Here is a 10,281-nt window from a genome sequence, read left to right on the forward strand (position 1 = left end):
TCTTATAAGCAAATCTGTGAATTATTTTTTGCTAAGTTTTTTTCTATACATCCATGCCTATTTCCTTAGGATAAATTTTTAGAAGTGAGAATACCTGGATAAAAGTGCAAATTTTTCTACTTTTGATGTATGGCATCTAAGCACAAGATGCATTCAGTTCCCTGATATCTATGAAAAATCATTTGACCATTTGTACATTACTTCCCAGCCTTGTCTAATTCCTCATCTCCAGTTGGGTTAAACAACTCATTGAGAGGAAGTGGAAGTAATCGTACTTGGGAGGTGTTGAAATCATGGAAACTTTAGCGTCAGAATGAAGTGAAAGAGAATGGGCTGGAAAGAATGAAGGGTATAAAGGGAGTCACCTAGCAAGTGAATTACTCCTCCAGTTCACTCCTGAGATAAGCCTCCTCTTTCAACACGATGCTCAAGGTATTGTTATATTTTATGTGCTTATTTAAATCGGTTTTCTAGCTTACCTCTCCTTTTCTCAATTTCCTTAGAGCTTCCTGCTTCTTCTTCACAAAATGGCATTTTAACATTTCTCATGCCTCTGCGCTATTTAATTAACTGCATCTTGTTTTTCATCAGTGTTTTACCAGTAAGAGACATGATTCTGTTGCATACAATTAGGAAGAAAACGAATCATTGCAAGTTCATTGAATTGTAACCTCCCAGTCTTGTCTATATCCATTATGGCATGGCCAGATTGCCTTTGTAATGATCTGTTTACTGTCCTTAGTTTCCTGGAGAAGATAATCCTATTGTGGCAGGAATCGTAACATCTTGGTTTAGTATTCTAGAGAGCTTAGCACAGTGCCAGACACAGAGTAAGATGTCATGAAATATTTATCAAATGGTTGCATGTTTTGTCTTACTATATACATTAATCACAGCATGTTATTGAAAAGAAATGTAAATGTCATGAGAAAATCAGGAAGACCAAAAGAAGTATTTTAGAAATAGATGGACTACAGACAGTGGGGCAGTTGCATGCTTATTTTCTCATGCTCCCTTCCTCAGGAGCCATGTCTTTGGCACACAGGGCATTATTCAGAACTTGTCAGGGAATCCCCATGGGGCCCTACCTGCCTAGGTCACCAGCACCATGGGAACATGCAAATGGATGCCACAGTCACCTTCCAGGTGCCATGTTGGAGCCCCGACAACAAATCCTCCCTAGGCATACAGCTTTCCCCATAACGCATTCCCAGGTCAGATCTAACCCTGAAGAGGTAAACAACCAATCACCAAATGCCCTTAACTGTGGGAGCTGTGGGAATGGAAAGAGACATTGAAAAATAAGGTCATTTTGCTTAGAAAAGGGGTCCAACCAGTTCTCAAAACTCCAAGTTTTACTTGGTGGATCATCAAGCCAGGGCTTTTTCCTCCTTGCCTCCCTCTACCCCTAAATATGTTTACCCAAATTTCTAGCAGCATGACAAAGTTATTGTTATTCTCCATCCTAATTAGAAACACCTGTGCCAGCACCCTCTCTCTCCCATTCATGTTCTCTCCTGCTCTCTCCCACCCCTGACTCCCTCACCTTTCTACCAGAGCTTCAGAGACATACAATGTAGTCCATCCTTTTGAAAAAGGCAGGGTTGGGGCGCCTGGGTGGCGCAGTTGGTTAAGCATCCGACTTCAGCCAGGTCACGATCTCGTGGTCCGTGAGTTCGAGCCCCGCATCAGGCTCTGGGCTGGTGGCTCAGAGCCTGGAGCCTGTTCCCAATTCTCTGTCTCCCTCTCTCTCTGCCCCTCCCCCATTCATGCTCTGTCTCTCTCTGTCCCAAAAATAAATAAACGTTGAAAAAGGCAGGGTTTCCATGACTTGAGCATCTGAAGACTGAAAATATGGGACTAGCTGGTGGCCAGGTTGAGGACTTGTAGCTGGGCACTGGATCCATCTCTGTACCTCCGTGCAGGCACTATTCTTAGACACCCCGGATCTTCCAATTCAGAAACTCCTTACCCTGTAGCTAATGTTTTAAAATGAGGTATCTGGGAGCACCTGGGTGGCTCAGTCTGTTGAGTGTCTGACTCTTGGTTTCAGCAGGTCGTGATCTCAGGGTCTGTGAGTTCGAGGCCTGTATCAGGCTCTGCGCTGACAGTGCAGAGCTTGCTTGGGATTCTCCCTCTCCCTCTGCTCCTTCCCCACTCGCTTGCTCTCTCTCTCAATATAAATAAATAAACTTTAAAATAAATAAACAAACAAATAAATAAATAAATAAACTGACATATCTAATGCTCAGAGAGACCAAGGAGGTTGTACAATGATACAATACTCAGAGCAGAAAAGGGAAACCACCTGGCATTTACTAGGCAGTACTAAGCGCTAGGCATGTAGTGAAACACAGTTGAAGAGTGGATGCTTTTAGCTATACATAATAGTGTTCTCTTATGCAGATGTGTAGAAAACAAAATAATTGCCTACACATTGAAGAACTTGATATTTAAAGGAATTGCAAAGAACTCTGCTGCTTATGAAATGCAAATAAGTCTGCGGGTTTTTATTATCTGGTTTGTGGGTGGAAGCAGAATGGTCTTCTCCGCTAGGACGACCATATTCAGCAGGCACTTCATATTCAGCAAGTTCACAGTGAGCCCATTATCATTGTTCAGCTGCTCCTCTTCCTGTGCTCTCTTGGCAAATGGCACTGCCATATCCCCATCCCGAACCCGGGCTATTGCAACAGTCTCTTACTTGCCCTTGTCTACTCCTCGACCCATTCTCTACATGACAGACTACATGAGAGAGCTTTGCGAAACACAGTTCTGATCACATCTACCTTTTTAAAGACAGCACTATGGCGCCCCTTTGACGGGAAGTCTTCAGCATAGTGGAACCTCCCCACCTTTGTCCAAGTCTGCGAATCCCTCTCACCTCCGCCCCTGCATGAAGCTCTGAAGCTGGGGTTGGCCCAAATCACTGCATCCTCTCACGCCTCCAAGCCCCGCCCATGCTGCACCTCTGCCTTTAACCTCCACCCTTGTCCCAGGCCCCTTCACCTGCTGACTCCCTTAAGTGTTCATGGCCAGCCCAGGTATCCATGCCTTCAGGTAATCTCCATCAACAAGAATGAATGGGAAGTCGTTCTCAAGTCGTTCTCAGTCCGTTGAGCATCCGACTTCAGCTCAGGTCATGATCTCACCGTCTGTGAGTTTGGGCCCCATGTCAGCTCAGAGCCTGGAACCTGCTTCGGATTCTGTGTCTCCCTCTCTCTCTCTGTCCCTCCCCCACTCATGCTCTGTCTCTCTGTCTCTGAAAAATGAATAAACCTTAAAAAATTTTTAATAAAAAATATATTTCATTTACCAATATATCCTAAATATTATCATCTTAGCATGTAATATTTTAAAATTATTAATGAGATGCTTTATATTCCTCTTTTCCTACTAAGTCTTCAAAATCCAGTGTTTATTTTACTCATGACACATCCCAGTTTGGACTAGCCACACTTCAAATGCTCAATAGCCAATGTGGAGAGTAGCTACCACGTTGGACATAATAGCACTAGAACATTTAAGAATCACCTAAAGATTTTAATGAAAACACAGAATCCTGTGCTATGCCTGCAAAGCTTCTGGTTCATCTGGGGGTAAGGGGTAGGATAATTCTGGAGGTCTGGAGTAGGGACTAGAATGTTCATTTTCAACAAGAACCCCAGGTGCTTTGAGGTCTGTTTTCCTCTAGGAAATGTGGCTTAATAATTACATGCTCACTTTTGGAGTTAGACCCAGAGAAATTTGTGTCCAAACTCCACCACCTAAGAGCTGTGGAACTTAGTGATGTCACCTTTCCACATCTGGGTCTCCACACCTGCAAAGCGAGTGGCGCTCATAATACCTACCCAGAAACTCGTGGCATTAAATGGATACTGTATTTACAACAGGCAGGACGATGCCTGGCATGTATCTAATAACGGCAGCTCCTAGCTGAATGCACTGCCCCCCACTCAGGCATGCCCACTTTATGGACGAGATGTCCCTCCCATCCTCTCCTAACTCTGTGCTTCCCTCCTCCATAGCCTACCCACTCTGTGATCATCATCTGCATGTTAGTCTGTGTTCTCAGCTGGACCGAGGACGGAAACTGGATATTGTGCACTCCCACATCTCTTTGCCTCACACACCCAGTACAGCGGCTCAGTACTCATCATTCTTCAGGAACGGAACTTAAGTTGATCACCTGAGTTTCTCCTTATGGAGCGAAACTCTTCACATAATAGTACCTCAGGCTCTTGTATAGCAAGGAATGGGCAAATGCAAAGTGAGTACAGCACTGTTCTAACACTCTTCCCTTTAAAGTCTGTCACAGAAAGCTTTGCCAGAGTGATCCATGGCTTGACAGTGGAGCACCTGACAGACCACGTCATTCAGAGAAGCAAGAGAATGATTCTGGATACTCTGGGTGTCGGCTTCCTGGGAACCAATACAGAAGTGTTTCACAAAGCCAGTGAATATAGTAAGGTAAGAAGTTCAGCGTCTACTTGAGAGATAAAACCAAGTGTACACATATGCCTGCTCGTGAGTCATATCCACCAACGTGCCCAGAGATGTGTGCTTATATGCTACTACTACTCTACTCTTCATTTTAGAGATATTACTTGGTGTGCATAGCATTGTTGTATATGGCTTTATGCTTTTCTATGCTCTATTTATCAGAGTTTTAATATTCATCCATATTTTTTACTAAGTTACTATCTAAAGACCAATCTTAAGACTAGTTTTAACACTAGCAATATCACATAATTTATTGTTATTATGACATAAAGCACTTTTTACCTGAGAGTCCTAGAAGCAATAACATCTACCCCAATAGTACCTACCATTCATTCCTGCAAAGACTTTAAGAGTCTCTTGGGGAAAAAGCTGGTTCGGCACTCTGAGCAGAGAGTGGGTGCTTATGCGGTAGATGTGATACCCACTCTCCACAATTAGTCCACCTTCGCCAGTATTTACCCTCAAGGAATAAATAAGAGTAAATTCAGACTCCATCCGCTAGAGCACCTGTGGATCACAGTCTGGGATAGAGCAACAGCATCTCCTCTCCCTTCCATGGACAAAGTTGTGTATTCTTCTACAAGGAAGAGAGGAATCCAATGGTGAAGGCTGCCATCTAGCACAAAAAGTTTTCAAATAAGGACTCTTAAAGTCATGCCTCCACGATGAGGAATGGCTCTTAAAATGGTGACCTGGCATGCCGTGTTTCCACTCTGTCTTACTGATTGATATTCCTTTCTTTCAGATCTACAGTTCCAATGTGGCCAGCACTGTTTGGGGTCAGCCAGACTTAAGGCTCCCGCCGACATATGCTGCTTTTGTGAACGGTGTGGCTGTAAGGAAGTTTACATCTTTTCTAATTTTCGGCAATCATAATAATGTCAGAGCCAGGAAATATCTCAGAAATTGTTCAATTTCCATGTTTCACTGATAAGTCATTGAGGTTCAGAGAGATAAAGTGGTCGGCCCTCTCTTCTATGTAGTTATTGATGCTTTACAGTGAACTGACGCTTTTCAAACACATTGTGAAAGAAAGGAAATCAGTTGGAGGATTTAGATAAAAATACCCTTATGGTATCTAACTTTGAACATCTATAGCAAAAAATATAAAACCCGCTATCCAGACTCAATTCCTTTTGTTGTGGCCACTACCAGTTCTTATTCAGTACCCAGCTTTTCATCCATCCTTTCATTCAACAGATATTTACTGAGAAAGAAACAGTGGCCATATGGTGTCTATATTTTCTGAAGCAAAAATCAGCACTTTTCATCTGACAATGTTTATGCTTTGTCTGTGTGTCAGCAGCAGTCTGTATCTATATACAAGATATAATTTAGACATGAATGTGTTGGGATGTCTGAGATAGTTTTATGTTTTGTGGGACAGTAGTTCAGAATACTGAAAGGCAAACGCAATAGTGTATCCCAGAGTAAATGTCCAGCAAGCAGTGTCCAGATCAGCCACATCCAAGAGACATGGAAATCGATTTTTAAGTGAACTTCTGGCTATTACTATTTCATATCAGGGATAAGCAAATGGCTAGGATGAAGAGGAATAAAACCTCATAGCAGAAAATAATGATTTTAAAATATAACTTAAGAGTTAATCTGGGTTTGAGAGTTCTTGCAACTTCCCTGTAACTTTGAAATTATTTCATAACAAAAAGGTACAAAAATATATGGCCTGATATGGAATAAATGGCATTAAACTTTCAGTGCAACTTGTCTGGTGGGTGGGGGAGAAAGAGAGGAACAGCCACCTAACTTCACAGCTTTGTTTTTAAGCACTCTTTCCAGGTGCTGTGGCAGAGAGCTCTGGCTACCTGGGTAAGAGCCACGCTCACTGGGGCTCTCTAGCTGCTCCCTAAAGTCCTGCCTGCTCTAAGCAGAGGATAGCACATCCAGTACCCCGCCATATGATTAAGAATTATAGCCGGTTTACAGGTTTTATTTTCAGATAATCAGAGCTAAAAATCTCATATCAAATAGAGTTATTACTAAATTAAACCCTTACTGGTCCAAAAGCCATTGCGTTCAGGTAAATCTAATTTGGTTTTTGGTTGTTGTTTGTGTGTGTATGTTTACATAGATTCACTCAATGGATTTTGATGATACATGGCATCCTGCCACCCACCCTTCTGGAGCGGTCCTTCCTGGCCTGCTGGCTTTATCAGAAGCTCTGCCTCCAAGTCCAAAGTGTTCTGGCCTTGATCTGCTCTTAGCTTTCAATGTTGGGATTGAAGTGCAAGGCCAATTACTGCGTTTCTCCAAGGAAGCCAATGACATACCAAAGAGGTAGGGAGAGAATCTGCCCCATCCAGAGGTAGATGCATTCCCCCTTGACTTGTCCACTGTTCTCTCTGTAGAGCTTTCTGACATAGAGGTGAGTTAGATCAGCTGAAGATATTAACATTAGTGCTGAGAGCTAAGTCAATTCTCCAGCCACACAGCAAACCATATATCCATATACTAAGGTATGACCCCAGAAGAAATAATGAAAAATCCCATTTGGGTTTGGAGAATCAACTAACCACAACCATAAAATAAATTGGGGCCTCTCGTCCTAGGGCGATTCACGTCATTTTGGCACCCAAGGTACTCTGAATATTCCTAGTCTCATCTCAGAGCAGAATCTACTTTGACATTTGCTGAGGTCCTTCAAATTGAGAACATTCAGAAGATCCTGAACCTGACCGTTCAACCCATAGAGCAAAAATAGTCACATGCTGGCTATATCATGTGATTCAATCTTATATTTATTTTTCCACTTGATCCAGCCTGCTAGCAGAGGAGTAGATTGGAATACTGGGCGAATTTTCAATTTCTGCAAGGCCCTCCATTTTTATAGCTACTTACATGGGATTTCAGCAAGCAGCAACTTTTCCCTTTCTGGCAATAACTATAAAGAATTTATTGTGTCAGGCACTGATGGAAGCATGTGAATTCATTCAAAACTCACAAAACCCTATGAGACAGATATTATTGTCACCATGTTATGTAAGAGGAAACAGGTACAGACAAGTTGAATAACTTTCCCAAGATCACACAGCCCGTACGTGGTAGAGCTGAGATTTGAACCCAGGCAGCAGGGCTCCATTGTCTACATTCCCGACTATCATACCATACTGCCTCCTACTGACTGAGATCTGTAAATCTCCAACTCTTTGCTTTTTTGCTTTCCAGATTCCATCCCCCCTCAGTGGTAGGAACCTTGGGTAGTGCTGCTGCTACATCCAAGTTTTTGGGGCTCAGCATGACAAAGTGCCGAGAGGCCCTGGCTATTGCTGTTTCTCATGCCGGGGCACCCATAGCAAACGCTGCCACTCAGACCAAGCCTCTTCATATCGGCAATGCTGCCAGGCATGGGATGGAAGCCGCTTTTCTGGCAATGCTGGGTCTCCAAGGAAACAGACAAATCTTGGACATGCAGACAGGGTTTGGGGCCTTCTATGCCAACTATTCCCCAAAAGTTCTTCCAAACCTAGATTCCCACACTTGGCTGCTGGACCAGCAGGATGTGGCCTTCAAGCGGTTCCCTGCACATCTGGCCACCCACTGGGTGGCAGACGCAGCTGCATCTGTGAGAAAGCACCTTGTAACAGACAGAGCCCTGCTTCCCGTTGACCGCATTGCAAGAATTGTGCTCAGAATTCCAGATGTCCAGTACGTAAACAGGCCCTTCCCAGACTCAGAGCATGAGGCTCGTCATTCCTTCCAGTTTGTGGCCTGTGCCACACTGCTTGATGGCGGCATCACTGTCCCATCATTCCACAAATGCCAGATCAACAGGCCACAGGTGAGGGAGTTGCTCAGTAAGGTGGAGCTGGAGCACCCTCAAGACAACCTGCCAAGCTTCAACACACTATACTGTGAGATAAGTGTCACTCTCAATGATGGGGCCACCTTCACAGAGCGCTCTGATACCTTCTATGGCCATTGGAGGAAGCCATTGAGCCAGGAGGACCTACGGGAGAAGTTCAGAGCCAATGCTTCCAGCGTGCTGTCCTGTGATACAGTAGAAAGACTTACAGAGATGGTAGAGAACCTAGAAGACCTAGAAGACTGTTCTGTCCTAACCACTCTTCTGAAAGGACCGTCTTCACCGGAGATGGTTTCAAAATCTATCTAGCATCCAACAATTTCATCAGACAGTTTCTCCTGAGGCTTACCAACATCTAAGTGACTTTATATTGGGGAAAAATCAGTGATTTGCTTTATAGAGCAAGGGTTTACTATCACTCTGCCCAGGAACAAGGGAAGCAAGGTGGAGAGAGTCCAGAAACAGAATTGGATTTTTATGGAAGGAGTCTTTTCCCTATAAATTCTGCAAGACAGTTCCAATTACCTGAAGAAAAATAATAAATATGCAAGAAACACAGAGAAATTGATTTTATAAGTATTCATAAGGCTGAAATTCAAGTCACCTCTGATTTGCTTGTAAGGTTAATCTTTACAGAGGAGTTCTTTATGAACTTCATGAACCTTAAGATGTGGGAGGAATTTGAACCTACATGTAAGTTTGCTGACAGTTGACAAGGGCTCTGGCCTATTGTGCCACCAACATGTTTCTTGGACCATGGTTTTTTACAAGCCCCCCACAGTAGAGGGGGTGCTATTGGGTTTAAATATAAGGAATTAGTGGGTACAAATCCTGCCCCTACAACTTACTAGATGTGACCCTAAGCATGTTACTGGGTAGCCCTCTGCCTCAGTTTAAAGCAGAAACAAAAAGCGGTATAAAAAGTAAAACAGTTTGGCTCTGGAAGCCATGCTGCTAACCACTACAATATACTGAGTTTTGTTACAAAAAAATTTTTGAGAAAAACATGGACGAAGAGTTTGACATGTAATAAAGAACGACAGCAAAAAATATATGGGTAATTAAATTACTATTGACTTTGTAAAATAATAAAAATGTCTTATGGGGTTAAAAATTGCAACTTTAGCAATACATATAAGCAGGGAGTTACTATAATTAATGTGCTCTAAATTCCTTATGTCATTCAAGAAAAGGGCAAAGCTATTAACTGTAGACTTTGATTTGTAAGTATGCATGTTGACATTTCCAGGGTAACCATTATAAGACAACAGTAGAATATACCACTTCCAGGTTAACAGAGAGAGAAATATGGAATTAGGAAAAAGAAAATAAACCAAAGGAAGGCAAGAAAGGAGGAGAAAAAGAAATATAAGAAAGGTAGAACATATAGAATATAAAATGATAGGAAAAAATCCAAATATATCTGTAATTACAAGAAGAATAAATGGACTAAATAGTTCAGTTAAAAAATACAGAGACTATGTATACGTAAAAAAACAATCTTTAACAAGTTTATTAGCATCTAATTTACAAACCATTAACTCATCTATCTTTTGTCCAATTCAATGAGTTTTAGTAAATTTATAGAGTTGTACAAACATCATCACCATCTAGTTTTGGAGAACTTCTCTTCATTTTTTTTAAAGATTTTATTTTTATGTTTTAAAAATTTATTTTTAAGTAATCTTAGGTAATCAAACCCATAACTCTGAGATCAAGAGTCACGTGCTCTACCTACTAAGTGAGCCAGGAGCCCTGGGAGTACTTCTATCATGCCAAAAACAGAGAAACAAATAAAATCCTCATGCTGGTCTGCAATCAATCCCTATTCCCACCTCCGGCCTTAGCAACCAATGATCCATTTTCTATCTCTATGGTTGTGTCTTCTTCAGACATTTCATATAAATGGAATCATACAATATGTGGTCTTATGTGTCCAGTGTCTTTCACTTAGCATA

General features: G+C 42.2%; 1 protein-coding gene across 2 annotated transcripts; it reads left to right on the top strand.

The window, feature by feature from the left end:
- The first annotated feature begins 289 nt into the window (after positions 1 to 289).
- Positions 290 to 9,715, top strand: ACOD1 (aconitate decarboxylase 1). 2 transcript variants are annotated; one of them, XM_045479852.1, is made up of 5 exons: positions 290 to 432; positions 4,309 to 4,470; positions 5,249 to 5,338; positions 6,593 to 6,798; positions 7,687 to 9,715. In XM_045479852.1, exons 1-5 carry the CDS (start codon positions 424 to 426, stop codon positions 8,630 to 8,632), a joined length of 1,413 nt encoding a protein of 470 aa, XP_045335808.1. In that variant the 5' UTR covers positions 290 to 423; the 3' UTR covers positions 8,633 to 9,715. The 2 variants fall into 2 exon arrangements, with proteins under 2 accessions (XP_045335808.1, XP_045335819.1); XM_045479863.1 differs by lacking the exons at positions 290 to 432; positions 4,309 to 4,470 and having other exon boundaries at positions 5,249 to 5,330.
- The last annotated feature ends 566 nt before the right edge of the window (positions 9,716 to 10,281 follow it).

Source organism: Leopardus geoffroyi, chromosome A1 (genome assembly GCF_018350155.1).
Source record: "Leopardus geoffroyi isolate Oge1 chromosome A1, O.geoffroyi_Oge1_pat1.0, whole genome shotgun sequence".
Lineage (NCBI taxonomy): Eukaryota > Metazoa > Chordata > Mammalia > Carnivora > Felidae > Leopardus > Leopardus geoffroyi.